Source organism: Hippoglossus stenolepis, chromosome 18, assembly GCF_022539355.2.
Source record: "Hippoglossus stenolepis isolate QCI-W04-F060 chromosome 18, HSTE1.2, whole genome shotgun sequence".
NCBI classification, from domain to species: Eukaryota; Metazoa; Chordata; class Actinopteri; order Pleuronectiformes; family Pleuronectidae; genus Hippoglossus; species Hippoglossus stenolepis.
The window spans coordinates 20,164,782-20,183,408 of record NC_061500.1 but is presented as its reverse complement, the minus strand read 5'-3'; the positions used below and the strand labels follow the sequence as shown (position 1 = coordinate 20,183,408).

The following is an 18,627-nucleotide window of genomic DNA, read 5'->3' as shown; positions in this document are numbered from 1 at the left end:
GTCTTTTTCAATATGTTTGAATGGAAATAATACAAAACCCCCTATGAACTACATTTAGAACAAAGTGTGAACACTATTCCCTGCATACCTTTGTGTGTTCTGGGGGTAGCACGGACACTTCCTGTCACACCGGAGGCCGTAGTGCGCTTCAGGACACAGTCGCACATCACAGATCTCGCCTGTGTACCCTGGCTCACACAGGCACATTCCGTTGGTGTGGTAGCACTTGCTGTTGTTCTTACAGCGACAGGTCTTTGCGCAGCTAGCACCATAAGTTCCAACAGGACACTCGTCTTGGCACCTGTTTAAACCAGAAGGCAGAGCAGTATCCATCGTGGATTAGAAAATGTGAAGGCTTCATCACAAACCTTAATCAAATACCTGCTTATGTTGTTCCTGTTATTACAATTGTTTCTCCTAAGAAAAGTCTTTTCATAAAGATCGAAGTATGCTGACAGTCATATTAAACATGTCTATAAAATGTTTACCAGAGATTATTTACGATGAAAAAATGTGATTTGATGCTAAACTTTTAAGCTAAATGTTGTAGTTTTTAAGTAATTCAATGCAGCATCTACGCCTTTGTTATGTCCAGACTTAATTATTGTAATTCCCTATTATCAGGCTCCACCAGTAAGTCTTTAAAACTCTGCAGCTTGACCAAAATGCTGCAGCACGTGTGCTGACAAGAACCAGGAAAAGAGACCACATTTCTCCTGTATCAGCTTCACTGAGTTTCTGTTCAATTTAAAAGAGAATTCAAAATTCTCCTTCTCACTTAGAAAGCTTAGCTTAGTTTAGTTTAGTAAATAATAAATAACACATTCGTTTCAAAAAACATAGTAGCAGAAAAAACACAACAACATAAATATTCAGTAACATAAATTAACATAGATTAGTATTAAATGTTTTTGTTTGAAAAGGCCCATAATTATATGGCATCATACCTGGAAGAGCTCATAGCACCACATCGCCCCACTACAGCACTGTGCTCCCAGAATTCAGTAGAAGTAAAAGTAGAGTAGGAGCCAGAGCTTTCAGCTTGTACTTTATCATTTCAGACCCAGGATTGTGGATCGTGATCGTGGATTATGATATACAATATGTCAACTCATATAAATTACTATTATTGACAATACCGCTATCATTACAATTGTCACTACTGCTCCCTTCATCTCTGTCAGACATTTTCTTTTGCATAAATACTTTAAACATTGACACACCTCTTAGATGCTGTCTTTTCTCATGAATGTTCTTATTTTAGCATCTATCACACCTCTGTCTGTCCTGGGAGAAGGATCCCTCACAATCAGCTCCAAAGTTATTTGTCTCTGTTAAAAGGGAGGACTATGGCCTAAACTGTAAAGACATGAACTGAAACTCACATATGATTGTTGATTGCTCATGCAAAATGTATGTATGAATGTATGCCTGTATTATCATTTGATCATACATATATATACATATACAGTACATACAAAAATTGTATAAGACAGTCCCTGAGTCATGCATCCCTAAGGTGTGCCAAATGCAAATTGATTTTTTTAAAAAGTGTGAATATGAAGGCAAAAAATAATGACAAAAAAATTCACAATCAGTGGCTAACGGTCACTGTACTACAAGCAGTTCACACGAGAGTACACATGTTAGAATACCCTATTGATTCTATACTACACTGATCATAAATCGGTGTTTTGTCCTGGAGCAGTGTTAGTTGTACAGACTAATCTACAGTACATCACCATTCAATCCAGCCATGAGCGGAGCAGAAGGTAAATCCCCAACACACGACTGGCTGCAGTGAACAGGCTCTCTGGTGAATCCACAGCTCGTTCTGCCTTTGTTGGAACACAGAGCCTCGGCTAATGTGGCAAACAGCTACCACTCAGGAAATGACAGCCGTGGGATCCACTTAACTTGACAGTCAGTGTGGTGTTTCTTACATTTGATCAGTCATGTCTCAACATTTATTAAATCCTGTCATCTACATTCCTGCAAAGCATTGTCAATAAGCAGTGCCAGCCGCCCCACCACCCTCTCCCTTTATCGTCTTGTTAATGGTTTCCAGTGGGTTTGGGTGTGCCATGGCCGGCCCAGCACCAAACAGTGCTATACCATAATGTTCAGCTTCTCTTAAACCCTCATTTAGTCATAAAAGTGCACTTGGAAAGGCTATTCCTGTCTCGTCACTGGTCTGCTTAAGTATATGGTGCATGCTCTCTGATATTGCTAATTATATGGGCCTGAAGCCCCGTGTGGTGCTCTGCTGAGATTTGTCTGTGAAAATACTGACTACGCTTCCTGCTTGTGTTTTCTCTCCTCTCTCTGTGGGATGTGGGGGAGGTTTATAGCGCACGCAGATAATTTAATTTGGATTTTGTAAATTTGACTTTTCACCATGTCATAATCTGGTCCAGTGGGATGAAACACTTCTTCTGTACTTTAGGGGTCGAATTTCAGACTTGAATCTCCCTGAGCTACAGAGTTTAGCAGGGGCAACAGGGTCCGACATCATTTATGTCTCTATTAAGCATCACTACTTAAGGGAGTTCTTATGTTCCCTAAAAACTGCAATGAATCCCAGCCTAATCCCAAGAATTTTCACTGTCGAAATTCCAAGGACCTTAGCTTCCACCTGTTTATTGAAGGCTGATGAGTCTTAACCTACTGGTGACAAGCTATTTTATCTTTTTGGGCAATAAAAATAAAATCTTTTTGTGGATCAGAACCAATGAAGGGTCTAAAAACTCCACAAAGGTAAGACATGTCAGGTGATCTGTGCAGACACATTTTGCAGTATGTAAATAAATGGACAAAACCTGTCAAAATAATGACCTCACAACATATAAGTACTGGATACTGTGTGAAACAGGATACAGGTTTGATTTGTGCTAATTTCACAAAATCCAGGTTAAGCACCTGAGGGATAGTGATTTTACCAGAAGCTGCTGCTGTTACCGCAGGGATGCTACATTACTGTAAAAGTTGCTCTTACCGTTCTCCTGTGTATCCAGGGGTGCAAAGACACTGTCCAGTGGACAACACACAAAAGCCGTTGTTGTGACACTGACATTCCTGGGAGCAGTTCTGTCCAAATCTCCCCTCTGGACATGGCTGGCCGCACACAGTACCCTACACAACAGGAACATACATACAGAATCGAAGCTGTTAATCATGTGAGCAGCTTTTTCTCCTCAAACTGTAAAAATACCCTCATGACTTCTAGGCCTGCTGCTGTGTGTGACTGGTGAGGGAAAGATTCATAATCTTAATAATAATTGTTACAGCTTCTCTGTTTCACATTATTGTTAAAACTATTTATTGTTTATTAATACAGTGATTTTGCTGATGCAACGTACTGTTTGTATTTTGCCCAAAACACTAAATGTGAGTGTGAATGGCAATAAGCCATTCTTCTCATGAGTTTACAGAAACAATTAGGGGTGTGTACCATCCATCCTGCAGGACAGGAGCACTCTCCAGTCACATGATGACACACTCCACCATTCTGACAAGGACACCTCTCCTCACACTGCGGCCCATGTTTACCTGGAGGACAGAGGTCTTCACAGCTATGAAGAGAAAGGAAACAACCTCCAGTTAATATGTGTGTGTCAAGGTCATGTGGGAGAATATTGTTTGTTTGTTGAATTTCAGTTAGAGTGACAAACAAAATCAATCAATCAATCAAATTTTATTTGTATAGCCCATATTCACGAATCACAATTTGTTCTATAGGGCTTTAACAAGGTGTGACATCCTCTGCCCTTAACCCTCAACAAGAGTAAGGGCAAGTGACAGTAGTGGCAGCACAAACATTCTGACAGTATGGTAAGTTTTTAAACCTGAGTATTTCCACCTTAACACTGCAGTAAACAAATGCCCATCTGAAAAAAATGGATTCAGGCAGGCAGGGTTTGTGATGTCACAAACCTAAGAAACCAATCATGTCAATCTGTGGGTGGGGCTCAGTAGATGTAGGTGAGCATGGGCAAGGCCAAGTTAGCATATTCATAGATTCCAGTCACAGTGTTGAGTTATATAAATACGATTTTAAAGTCATGAGAGACTTTTTCAGGGGGGATAATAATAAGCTAATGGAGTGTGTGTGTGTTTTTGTCTAAATCACAAGGTCATAGTAGTGTCTTCATCATCAGAAAAAACAAAACTTGACTGACTTTAAAAATCCATTATTTCAGATGTGTTTGTTTTCTGTGCTAGTTGATCCTATATTTCTTACGTCACCTTATTGAAAGCATAACACTGAAGACACTGGCTTTTACTTTGGTGCCACTATCCGAGACTAGAAACACCAAACAGATGCTCACACATTCTCTTCAACTTACAAAGCTCCAGTGTATCCTGGTGTGCACCTGCATTCTCCAGTCACATGGTGACAGGCAGCACCATTCTGGCATTGACATTTCTGTTGGCACCCGTTTCCGTAGGTACCCATTTCACACTGGGTCTCACAGCGCCAGCCTCTGTATCCGGGAGTGCAGATACAGGCTCCAGTGATGGGGTTACACAGCGCTCCGTTCTGGCACTGACATCTGTTACTGCAGTGGGGTCCCCAGTGGTTACTGTCACAAGCTGAAAATCAAAAAGCAAGATTGGACACAAGTGGACTCGGGTCAAGTTCTAGACACATCTCACGGATAAGTGAATCCAACAGGATGAACCTGACATGCACGATATGCAGCCAGAGCAAAGGGTCACCTTTTTAAATAAAAGTTTTCAAGTATATATCTTTTCATTTTTCACCTTGCCATTATGGGTTATTGAGTGTAGGTTGAAGAGAAAATTTGCTATTTTATCCACTGGAAAATAAGTCGTTAACACATCAACGTACAGCAAGTGAATGGGGTCATAACACATTGTGTACGTAAAGCCAAAACGCAGCCTGAACCAAAATAGAGATTTTCTGGGGACTTGTGTCCCACCACACAATTAAGTAAAGTCAACCACTTGAAGTGATTCTTAGGGCTGAAACCAAAGCCTGCTCTAATCACTGTCATGAAAGCCATCCGATTCTACAAGCAGCCCATAACCTAACCCCACCTCATTAACCTTTGGCAGTTGGATTTCCATCCCTAATGAGACCATACCTCATACACAAGAATGATTTCTAACATCCATCTGGCTTTCCAATCACAACTTGCAATGGAAGCCCTAGCCACATGATGAACCTGACAATGTGTTGGACCACATGTTTATTCTAGATGTCTTTCATCTTGATGAGGGACACATCGAGAGACTGTTGCCCTCTCAGCGTCTGGTAATGACTGGGGACAAAACAGGAGAGAGTCAGGGAGGTTTACAGTGACTACCAGACCTGTAATTATGGCACTGTGCGTCATGGAGGTTTATATTAAGTTCATGGGCAAGTGAGATTTTTCACTAGGAAAAAGACCATTGACTTCATAAAAAACACTGTGTATACTACTGTATACCATCACAGTCAGCTATTAGTTTAGCAGGTTTAGCGATAATTAATCATTTCTGTCCAAAAATAAACACAACAGACTCAATTTGTGTTCAAGTAACAGGACAAACACATCTCACTGCAACATATAAAACCCCCTTTTAATCATGGTGGTGAACTGATGCCGTCAGCGCTCTGTTCAATGATTTGCACTCGTTCTAAATGACCCACCTCCACCCAGCACCCGCCTGTTGGCTTTGAGAATATGTCCCACTGGGAAAGTTATTATCGTCACTCCCTGCTGTGCTGAGTTTGGTGTTTCCTTGTGAGAGTGATGTGGTCAGAGCCTCGATGCCAAATATTAGGACTGAACACACGTGAGTTGGCTGTGATGGACTTTTAGAGTTTAAATAATCATTTTCATGTATCATCTTCCACATTTAACTAGTTTGAGGGTTTGTGAAGGTTCATGCAGATGGAGCTTCCAATAACTTATAACTTTTCTGCATTAGACTACAGTTTCCAAGGTCAAGAATCATCTGAAAACTACGGTATTTTTCTGCAGGAAGTGCCGAACCAGTTGCAGGGGGGTTTCGGTCACCTGACAATCCTCAGTCTGAAGTTTCTTTTTTTCATCTGGAGCCTCATCTTTTGGTTCACGACAAAGCTTCACCTCTGATCCTGATCAAATTATGTATCTGTTAAATAATCATTTAAAAAACAGCTGTCTTGACTCCTGAGGCTGTGACTGGACACAGAATATAAAGAATAGAATGCAAACATTTGTGTGAACTGTCCCAGTATCTTGTGGTTACATGTGTCTTTCCTTTTCTTTCTCTTTGTGTAGTGCAGAGAATATACTGCAGACTCTCTCATGAACTACAGCAGTAGAGAATCCATGTAAAAAATACTGAATTAATGTAGTAGTGACATATTAAATTGCCTTTTAACCAAATATTACATATAAAGACAGTAAACGAAACATAAGGGCTTCATATTTGAAGAGAATAGAATGTTTATACATTTTCCAATGAAATAGAAAAGTAATTTAATTTAAAGGCATGGTTTTATAATCTTTACAATATAACTTAACACAGTTCTCTTGAGTTCAGTCATGAATATTCTTGAAGAAAGACACATGACTTCCAGGGAAGAGGGGTCCTGGGGCAAAATGAGCTGCAGTCTCATACATGCAGTACATACAGTACATTTAACAAATATATGTTTTGTAATATGTGTGAAATAAAGGTTTTTGAGGTCCATGGAGATCTAGAGTCCCAACAAAGCTGATCAGTCAGTGATTTAGACCATGTTGTGAATGTTACGCAGTAGTCAGACAAACATTTAACTCAGTACTAGACCATGTGATGCAGTAGGCTGTTATAAGTGTGATATTAAGAAACACAGGTTGAAGCTGCAGTGTAGCAGCGGTCAGGCTCATCTAATAAGTTAGACTGTGAAAACTTAGCTAAACTAGTTTTAATTCTCAGCAACAATGTGATGCAAGCTGTCCAAGTTTAACAGGCTTTATAGTGTTTCTTTATAAATGCAACACAAATAAAGAAACTGTGAGAAGAGGATGATGAATGAAACAATGTTTTGCTGCATTTTCACCTTTAATAGTTCATGTTAATGCCATTGAAAAATGATTATTTAATTCACTGTGCTGTTTAGAGGCAAGCCACCAGCGACATTTAAGGTGGAATCTTTTTCTATGTGTAACTCAATGATTGAGTCTTAAAGTGATTACAAAACTGCAAATATTTGATCTCGTCACTTGGAGAAAAGTAGCCTATATGGTGATGTCAAAATATAACATGTTCACCGGGTAAAAAGGTGTTTTGTGAAGTGACAACCTGTAAACATAATGCCATCAGCTACTGGCTGTCTCTGGCACTGACACATATCTGTCCTGAGTGATCACAAGTGGACATTTCTAAGTGCAGTTGTTAACTGACAGAGCTGCTCACTTGTGTTCTGATATATGGAGGTGGATGTATTATTTATGAACAGGGCCTAACAGTCCCCCATTAGCAGAACCAGGCATAGGGACCAAGGTGAGACAGACGTGCCTGTGGTAGAATAGTAAGAGGTAATAAAGCTTGTAATAAAACAAGAATAAGGTGCTAATTCAAAGTTAACGCATAAAGATGAGTTTTAAGTTTGGATTTAAATGCCTCAGAGGAGGCAGTCGGATTTCGGTAGGGAGCTATAGCAGAGGAAGGGGCGCAGTAGGGAAAGGCCCTGCAGCCAGCAGACTTCTGTTTCACTCAGAGGTCAGACAGGACCCCTGTTCTCTGAGAACTCAGAGCACAGTATTGAATTTATAGTTTAAGACTTTAGAGAGGTATGCCCATTTAGAATTCTGTGTCATTAAAATGTCATTAAGAGCACCTTAATATAGAATCTGACATGCAAAATTTGGTGTCATGTGAAAAAATATGGATTCTGGATTTAGTCAAAATTCTCAGCACAGCATCATGAAGCACCGTCCATGGTCTTGACCTTTTAAAAGACTATGTGGCGGGTCAGAAAAGACATTACCTACAATAATCAAGTCTCCATGAAACCAAGGCATGAGTTAGGATTTCAGGTATATTATAATCTATAGTATTGAGAGCTGCACTGAGATGCGGTGATAAGAGCACAGAGGTGGAATCGGAGGAGGTTTCCACTCTAATATGTTCTTGTTTTTAAATGAAAACAATCTGTGTTTAGATGAGCATTTTAGCTCTGTATCAGAAGTAATCTCCGTCCACACTAGCACACCTGAAAACACATATCACATGACCATTCGTACACCGGTCATGCATGTACCGGTGTAAACAGGAAGCAGATTATATCTTCTCCTGCAGTTGGTTGGTTCGTTACAGAAAATATTATGAACAAGGAACAGCACTGGCGAAAAGTAGCAGGAGGAGTTGGCAACACTTTGCATCCACAGCTGCTAGTCGAGTTTCCAAACTAAAACTGTATTTTAAGGGGCTCAAATTAATATTTGTCTATTTTGGTTTTGGTCATCTAGATTAGTGTTGTAGGCCACAATTATTACACCAACTGTTTATTTAAATGAAAACATATTTTCTTTGAGCTGGGCTCCACTCTTCTACTGCACCCACACAGTCTGGTGTTTATGTGCCCAGCATGCAAAGTAACACAGCCATCTCCAACCATTCCACCATTCTGAGGTTGTTCAAGTGATTAACAGGCTCCTTTTATTCCTCCTGCATTAGCCTACTTCTCCTTGCCCTGATAAAAGTGCATACTTCCTTTTCCTCAGGCAGTCTGGTCCTGTGTGACAAACAGTTGTGAGGAAAGATGGGGGTTGGGTGGGGAATAAAGGGGAGGTGGAGATTAGAAATACTAAAATGCACATGTAAAACCCTTCCTGCATTCAACTCGGCCATCCCGGTACCTTTGTGAAACCTGACCTAGATCGAAGAAAGGCCAGACTCCAGGAGCTTGGGGCTCCTCATCCACTCGCTGGAGAACAGACTGTTCCCTTTCACTGGCCTATTCAACACGGTTGTGAACAAAAAAGACTGCACTGTGCCAGGGTTTGGTCACAAGGCTGGATGCAACTCCGTCTTACAAAGGATCTCATGTTTTTTTTCTTCTTTTTTGAATCCTTAGACTTCCTAATGTTCGCCAACAGTTCACGTGTCGATATCTGAACAAAACTTGATTGAGAGCAAAAATTCATCATCCATGCATCTTAATTTGAGGAAATGCAGACACAACAAGTCATAAAACACTTCAACCCAAAAGTAACACAAAGTCTTGAGCCGGTAACCTGAGCTGCTGATGGTTGGCTCAGCTCTCACTCTCTTCACTAAGGAGGGATTGGGGCCGGAATGTTTTTCCATCTATTTAGTGATTACCCAGTCTACCAGGCATGGTGCACTCATGGGAACAGAAAACGCCTTTCACACTGATACGGAGGATTCTCAGTGAGAAAAAACATCTGTAGCATTCTTCCACTTTCCCATGCTGAAGGGGAATGTGTATCCTCCAGAGTTTTATCATCATGTTACAATAAAATCAACACTCCATTCAGCAATGTCTTTACACATATAGTACGGTGTCTATATATGTGTAAAGACACAGAACACACACTGCTTTTCATTTGTTTGCTTATTTAAATGTCACTCTTTGTCTTTCCATTGAGACACACACACACACTAAATTAAGAGACACATCGTTTTACACATCAAGACCAATTGATTATTCCTGGTTAGAATTATTCATCCTGTCTTGTATAATGTCTTATGTGTTTCTGTAAAATCTAAAACTAACTCATAGTCATGTCGAGATTATTATCTCTCAACTCATTATTGATTTGAGATACATTATGTTTGAATGTATACACTCTCACTTTTTAGTAAGAGGAGCACAGAGGTGGAAACTGAGGCTTTGTCCACGTGAATACGTTTTTGCGATTAAAATCCAGACAAACCTTTTAGCTTTAGTTTGTTCTATCAGTCCACACTGACACACCTGGAAACAAAAGACCGAAAACAGGAAGCAGATTCTCTTCTCTGCAGTTGGTTGCTTAGTTACAGAACAAAACTACGAATGAGGAACAGCAATGGTGAAAAGTAAGAGCAGGGACAGACAACAAGGTGGAGCTGTTTACAGTTACGCTTGGCCTTCACTGGTAAGTCACGTTGTAACTGATAAGAACCAATCAGGGGTGAAGATGGGTGACTATTGACGCCGGGCATAGACAAAGCAGAAAATGTGTTTTAATAAACTCAAAGGTAATAGTGTACGTGGACGTAGCCTAAGAACCTGTTCATACAGAATTAACATGTGACAGGGTTGATCCGATCAAGAGTAGACAGTGTGTCTCCAGTGCCACCTTGTAATCGAATCTCACTTCAACACTCGTCTGAGGTGAGGGAAGAGAAGCTGGTGACATAAACACGACTAAGTACGGAGACCAAGAAGCCGGAAACTTCCAGGAAAAATAAAATGTGGTTTATTGGAGAGGATTTGTGTGACTTGAGTTGAATTAAATCCAGGATCCATTAATAACAGGACACAAAGTGAAGTACTGTATATAAAAAAACAAGAAAAAGAGGATCCTACACATGGACTGTAGCATATACAGTACATGCTGTTTCTCAGTATATTCCCACAGCTGAACTTGAGGCCTCCTGAGCATCTTGTGCTGTTGTCATGTGTACTTTTAATCACGAGCTCCAGCGCCTCCGGTTATTTGCTACCACACAGTTTTCTCCTCCTATTATTCCTGCTCACCAGTGAACACAACCTCCTGCCATTTCCTGTTCTTGTTCCCCAAATTGATCCTCAGACATATTGTTGAAGCTCACTGACCTGTAAAACACAGTCCATGCATCAGAGTCTTATCTGGTTATTAGACCTCAGTTTCTGGAGGGGGTCGTGAATGAACAGTGGCTGAATGCTGTTGGCGACTCATGTGAGTCAAGAGAACATATTTGCTGCTTTATCACAGAAATGTGATTTCACAAAAACAGGTCTCCACTTAATCAACCATTTAGTGTCGAAAGTTCAATCATTTATACTGAATACTATTGATACTACGACTACTTAATACTAATACTATAAATACTACACTATACATACTGAAAATTCACACTGGCCTTTTTATCACCTAAAGAAACAAAATATAAATATCACAAATATTACATAACTAAAGGTTCAGTGCCAGTGAACCTGGTATCTCGTAGTGGACTGAGAACATCCCCCACAGGTCATGATCAACATGACATAAAAACTACAGTGGCCATCTGTTTTTGGAAATTATGTGAGCTTCAAAAAAAAAAAAAAACGTATATTTTTGTGAGCTTTTAAAAAAAACCATTAATGTTATCAAAAACCGATTGGATTTAGAGGTTTGAGCCACTGAAACTCCAGTGAAGTGTTCAAAGCAACATTCATTTTGAATGAACTCTAACGTCCTTTTATTAAAACACTACAGTGATAACCCCTGTGAATCAAAGTACAAGATAAGTAGTTGTCCAGCCATGAGTGGTGTCTGCAGAGCTTCTTGTCACAGCACAGCTGCTCAGAAATATTATGTTGAGCACACAGTAGCAGGACATGGCCTGTAGAGAAGGGGCGGGGACTGTAGAGACTTGGTTTAGGGGCAATGCATGTGAGTAGTGGCTGGGTTAGAATAACAGAGTAAGGTTAATAGGTGCAAAAGGATGATAGTTCAACATGTTTACAGTTCAGTTTAACAGATATCTGAATTGAATGCTTGGAAAATCTTGAAAAAATATAAAGTGAGATTCTTTTTTTTTTTGTCTTCTCATCCGTTGTCTCTTAAATTTCTCCTTAACCAAACTTTTATCAACCAGTTTTGCTCGTTGCTTAATAGACAGGAAAACATGGTTCCAAAATCAATCATCTTATTTCCACGATTTAGATTTATATTTGCAAGTCATCCATACTTCCTTTAAGTTCTGTGACAAGAGATATTTTTTTAGAAGCGTGTGAGAGCAGACAGACTGGCTGGGTTTACTGGGGCCCAGGAGAACCCTGGGGCCAATACACAACAATAAGCTTCTTTATTACAGGCTGAAACTGAAGACAGCGGGGGCACACCCTGTGGGCTCCTCATGCATATCAGCTTATAGACTTGCATGGAGACAGATTCACAGGCTCATAAGTAGAAACAAAAATAACCTCCCACAGACACTGACTGGACACTGTCTGCAAGTTGGATGTAAACAAAACAACTGGTGCTTCAAGCACTAAACACAAATTGATGAAAACTGATGAAATTACACTGATGACATTATGTTGAGCATATGATCTCCAATGGGATATTTCTGTTCAGAGGAAAAGACTCATTTAATAAGTGCAAAGATGAAATTTTTTACGCGTTCAGGAAACCAGGGTATCCATAAATACATCTTTCAGCAGTATGGTGCAGGTGCTATGTATTATAAATAATTATGTACAGTTGTATATGATTGTGTGAATACCTAATATTCACTTATTACACAACCACTGGCAGTGTGTTGCTGTTAAAGGATTTCATGTGAGCCTGATTTTGTATTTCAAATGTGATGATTAATAAATTGGAAAAAGGTTCTCTGTGTTTATTTCTCTCCAAAGAGGATGTGATGAATTCCATCTCCTTCTGACAGTTGGTCAGTCTGTGTATTTACACGTGGTCACTTTACACTATAGTTTGAATTCTCAGCTGAGAGAAAGTTCTAGGTCATCTTCATTGTTCAAAACACAGGGATTTCCAAAACGCTGTCCGATTGGCCGTTGTTCTCGGCTCACTGGAGCTATAAGAGGTAGAAGGTATCCGACCTGACGGCTGTGTTTTTTACACTCCACTCTTACTCAGGTACGGTCAGACCAACAGATAATATTATTATATATTCATATTCATATTATCAGTCACAGCTGCTGTTTTTGATCATTTCCTCTCTAAATAAGGGGGAACAGCCTCTCGCAGAGCTAGTGACTACAGCGACTGCAACTTTTGTTACAGCAATTCTGTGGAGCTGGGCTTTTTGGCAACAACATCAGCACCGTGTCTTTGGGAAAGGGCCAAAAGAGAAAGTTTAAAATAGAACGATCCACACCAAAGCAACAGAGGTGGATATGTATGTTAGCTTTTAGATCCTGGTATGGGCCAAGCTCAATAAACACTGGCTCCTACATTTCCCAAAATGCAACCAACATCTTCACAGAAATGAGAAGGGCACAACCAGACAATGAAAAGTGATGAGAGGAGAAGAGGAGACATGACACTTTTGTCATCACGGGCACAGTCAGATCACTGAATGGATGAGAATTGTATGGAGTTCCATCAGTGCTGTGTTCTGTGACTTATTCATGTGATTTAGACATGGCTACAGGAAAACTCGCCGAATCTCATCATACTAGTAGTAGCTGTTGTTGAAGGAATCTGGATTGAGATGGTGATATTATATGGCACAGTGGTATTGTTGCCTTTGAAACAGCAGATCAGGGAGGTTCAAATCCTGCTCAGGGCAGGCTCAAGTGAGTTGTTGGGACAAGCTACTGGAACAAGTCAATCAGGAGCTGACAAATAAAACTGAGTCCGAGCAATACTGAAACGACGTATGGGAGGAGGTGACATCCCAAGAAAAACAATTACTCAGCAACTGAACCAGAAAACGGCCGATGACCTGCAGCTTATGTCAAGACTCCTCATGCCTCCTGAGAACTCCTCACATTGAGTCCTGCAGCCTGAGAACACTAGCAAAGAAAAAGAACAGGCCCTAAGCACCGGATGCACAGAGGCTGAGGACGACCACATCACACATAGTAACAGGGTGCAAGATAGTGTACAGGGACATCAGTGCTGAGAAGAAGGGTCCAAGTCCCAATAGGACAAGTTTGCAACTGCTGAACGTGACTGTGAATTTTCAGGGCACCTTGAATGAGTCGGGGCACCTTGTATGGTTGGCATGAAGTAGCGTGATCGTCAGTGTGTAGACAATGCTGGTTTAGTTGCTTGTGAATTGTGTTAGGTTAAGGTGAAATGGTTGTTATGGCCGTTTAGCCGACCTTCTATTCATTCCAAAAAGATATATAGCAGGTCCCTGTTGACAAAACCTCATTTCATATGCTACCTGGTCAGTGTCTGCTTTGTTCACCGTTGGCCTAGTGGGTTTCAAGAGGTTAATAAAAATGGAAGATATGACGTGAAATTGTTTATTTTGGGGACTGTGAACTTAGTTTAAAATTCTAAACTGTGAACTAGTTCATTTGAATCTTTATGAACTGAACCCTTTTTAAGTGTGAACTTGCACAACACTGTTGATTTATGAAGAGCTGCTGAGGTCTCAAGGGTCATTAGAGCAAACGTACAATTTAGATCGACAACAAATGGTCTGAATACTTTTGCAAATGAGAGATTTGAGTTTAGATTTTCATGAAAAACAAACGTGTAAATCTGTATCCGTTTAAGCTGGCCCTAAGTGAAGACTGCAGCTGACGGCTGCACAGACTGCGAGTGGGTGTTATAGATCATGTTGATGTCTGAGAGACAGAACTGTAAATGGGCTTCTGTGCACACTAATTCAATTGAAAAGTAATATCAGCCTCGAATGAGGGCGCGTTGAGCTTAGCCAGACCACAGTGAAGCAAGCACAAACTGAAAGCCGGTGTTGACAAGAGTTCGCGATAACATTCATCACAATCTGCCTGTGAAATGTTGATAGTTTTCCGATTTTATTTTGAAGTCTGAGGCAAAAGGGAAAGAAGCCATGAGAGCAAAGTGTTTCGCTCCTGTTCTGTGTTGGTGTGGTACAGTGGAACAGTCAGTAAGATGATACAACCATCTGTTTCTTCTCCCGTGTGTTCAGAGTGCTTTCACAGAAAAAAACAGAGTCACACACACAAAGACAAGATTGCTCACAGACAGCAGCAGCTGGAGGACTTACCACTGGAGCAGTTGGAGCCCCCCCAGCCCGGTTCACACTGGCAGGTGTTAGGGGCCATACAGCGGCCATGAACACAGCTCTCTGCACAAAACGCTGGACATGGAGGAGACAGGAAGACAGGCCAGTCAGCGGTACAATAACACTTAGAAAGAATATCTGTATCAGAATCAGTCAGTAAACAAAAAAAATGATTTATTCCCCCTTCTGAGTATAAATGATTTGTGTCATAAATATTTGGACTTGGACCACTTTGTTTACGAGCAGACTTTGCCAGTCAAGTTATTAGTCTTCACTTTCTTTTGGCTGGAAACAACAGCCACATGTTTCATAAAGAGCTGATATAAACTGATTTTCAATCAAAATGTTGTCATGCATATCTAATAAGAGGCCCACTTTCAAAACACTGATTTTACAATGTCTTTAATCATTCATTGTTTTTGTTCTTGACCACTTGCAGACCGGACATGAGGACAAGATGGTAACTGCACACATTTGAAATATTATTAAGTTAAGCTTCATGTATATGGCACCAAATAAGTGGTCAGTGATCTGGGAAGACTGCATACCAAAAAAACAAGGTACAAAAAAGGTTGTTTTTGCTCAAATGCTTTAAGACGTTCACTGTCAAATATGTGGTTAATTTCCATGAGTGCACCACTCAGTGTTCTCACAAGGAGTTTAATATTGTGATTTAATTTGACCTGAAGCAACTATATACATTTTAAGCTATTTTCATTTATTTTCATCGCTACCATTGGGTAAGTGATATCACTAACATCAACATCAAGGCAAACACTACTCAACCCACTGTACTCGCTCTTCTAATTATTTAAATCTATTTGGTTAAGTTTTTTATTATTGTTTTGATGTCCACTAGTTTCATTGTGTGATGGTATTACTGTATACAGCGTTTCATTGTATGTAAATGCAAATAACAGTAAATTCCTTGACTTCCTTGAGTGTTTTCCAACTCAGATAAGAAAACAACAGCTGAATAAGAGAGGTTTCTGTGTCCCCCCCGATGAATCAAAGTCAAATGTTTACTCTCCTTTACCCTGTGGTTTTGTCTCCTCCATCTCTGAGAACACTATTTGGATCTTCAGTGCTAAGTGCTTCAGCAAACCTCTAAAGCAGGATTCGTGCTCCGGGATGTCGTGTGTATAAACAAGTGCAAGACGATGAATGTTTTTCTGGAGAGACTGAAAATATGCACCATCGTCCCATTTGGCTTATCCCGGCTGCCTTCCACTCTGCCTTCCAGTACAGCAACTATAAACACGTTCAATTTCCAACACGGTCGGACAGCACATCTTTAGAACTAGTTCTGAGAGACAAGCCAAATATACCAAATAGCCAAATATACAGCTGTGTAATGCAAAACCAAAATGAGGAGCTGAAAGAGGGTAAAGATCCCTGTTGGGTTGAGAGGAAGTGCAGAGTTGGTGTTCATTTCTGTGTGTCCCCTTCTTCAACAATACCATGCATTTAAAAAGATTATAATGTGCACTGAAACTTGTCTGTCTTTTTTAAAGACAAAAATGATCAAATATTATGGTAATTTAAATCTCATTTTACTACTTTAGAATTAAAAGTAAAAAACACAATGATTGAATATTTGCACAAGCCTTTCAGTTGTCAGGTGTGCGTACGAGTGCTCTTCAGTGTGCGCAGGTTCTGTTCTTACATAAGAACAAATCCCAGATAACAAAACATTGGTGAATGTCAGAATCTTCGTAAAAAAAACTGGTAAGTGGGTTTAAAGAAGAAATTCCTTCTTAAGAAAGGTTGTTGAATGAGGCCCATTGTTAACAAGATTTTGTTAACAAGACTGGATATTTTAAATCAACATGTAAAGGGCAGCAAGCAAATCAACTCTATCCAAACTAACCTCAACCTTAATGTAGTTCCTTATGGGAAAATGCCATGGAGCGGATCCTCCTCACTGCAGTGTTTTGTCCAGGGGTTCAGTGAGTCTAACAGAGCAGCATGTGATGGCTGCTCATACAACAGAGTCTTCTCACACCAAAATAAATCCCCCCCCTGAACTCCTGCAGGGCCACAATATCACATCCCTGCATGAATCAAAGTTTCTTTTATCACCAACTACTTAGAAAATGTGTTAACACAATTCTTTCTTTTACTGTGACTGCTGAAAACCAGTTGTTGTTTTTGCCGCAGTGACTTCGCACCTGTCACTGCCTGCTAGCTACTGACAGGGAGGGGTTACACAGTAGCCTCAACGACGTGAAATCACTGTAACGACAACACATGTAGAAGACACAGGGTCTGTTTTTCTGACTAGTGACAGTCTTTCAGCTGAGGCTTGCGTGTCTTTTCCCTCAGTATGTAGCAGCTGTATAATCTATAATCTACCTACTGATTCCACAAATGTCTGCCTGCCTGTCTGTATGTGGAACGCGTATATCTTGAAAACCCTTTATCTGCCTCACTCTTGACTTATGTATTGTTAAGGGCCCAGGGAAGCTCAGTGGTTGAGTTTGATCCAATTCAACACGATACGTTCAATATAAATAAAAGTTTGTATGAACAGGCAAACATACATAATTTACATCCTCGGATAAACTGCAGCATCTATTCTTTAATTTCACCATATGAGAATGACATAAACATTCACGGGTGTCACTGATGCTGATCTCCATCATGGCCACAACGTTCATAGAAACACTTCCTGTTTGGAAACTTGTCTTCTAAGTAAAAGCACAATGTTGTTTTGTTGCTGCAAGGCTTTACATTGAGCTGAATTAAAGAGCTTTTATTTTTGAAAAGTTGTGAACTTAGGTCTGAAGATTGTGTCAATTGCTTAACAGACCTCTGACATAACCGATACGCAACGTATTAAAAAATAACACCAGTTAAGTCAATCATTCAACCGTTTATATAAACCACACATGTGAACAATAATGTAACATTAACATTCTATGAAAAACATTGAAGATAAACCAGGTAGGATGAACACAATGTTTTCTAACCTCACTCTGCACAATGTCCAGCACACTAACAATAAAAAAGTGACTATATTGTAGAACTGTTTGAGGAGGACTCACTAATGACAAAGGGTAATTCTGAAATAGCTCTAGAGCTTTAACACAGGCCAAGCAACCAGCCCGTTCCAAACAGGCAGGTTTGGAACGAGCACTGCACTCGTGTTGAGCTTTAGCTGTGGTCGCTGTGGAGGTCATGAGTATCGTTCTCATCAACCCATTCACAAACCTGCATTGTGAATTTGTTGTACTACTCTACTCATTCATCCAGGTTTCTTTCTTTGAATTGGTCACCTGTGTCCCAAAATGACTTCATTCATCAAAACTAATGTTGTCCTTTTGTGAGTACCTCATTTATTAGGTTAGCTGGGTATCTTTCCTTGCAGTTTTGAAGAGTCCAGGTGTGAGTGAAAGTGCTAAAAAAAACAACAGTTTCTTAACCATAATGAAGATACTCACGGGCACAGATCTCTCCACTCTCATAAAAACCCGGACAGCATTGGGACTTTCTCCGGTACATGGTTTTCTCTCCTCTGCGATATGCTGTACGATAGCTCACCCTGCACACAGACACACAGGGTCACACACTCAGTAAAAGAACCTACCTGATGCATACACACACTGTTGCTTTTTTTCAAATCTTTATTTCAAATATAAGCTTCTGTTTGGAAACATAATCAGGAAATTTCATATTGCTCTACAGACAATACCCAGTTATACTTATCTATGAAACCAGGGGAAACTGTAAATTAGTTTTAGCAAAGTTTTAGGGACATAA

General features: G+C 40.2%; 1 protein-coding gene across 1 annotated transcript in view; it reads right to left on the bottom strand.

The window, feature by feature from the left end:
• The window catches only part of megf10 (multiple EGF-like-domains 10), a 48,951-nt gene that overhangs the window by 15,717 nt on the left and 14,607 nt on the right, over window positions 1–18,627 (bottom strand). The window contains exons 4-9 of the mRNA XM_035184097.2: window positions 18,309–18,409; window positions 14,848–14,940; window positions 4,347–4,593; window positions 3,452–3,572; window positions 2,996–3,132; window positions 89–301 (exon numbers count right to left, since the gene is read on the bottom strand). Coding sequence (XP_035039988.1) covers window positions 89–301; window positions 2,996–3,132; window positions 3,452–3,572; window positions 4,347–4,593; window positions 14,848–14,940; window positions 18,309–18,409 — 912 coding nt within the window. The remainder of the gene's footprint in view (window positions 1–88; window positions 302–2,995; window positions 3,133–3,451; window positions 3,573–4,346; window positions 4,594–14,847; window positions 14,941–18,308; window positions 18,410–18,627) is intronic.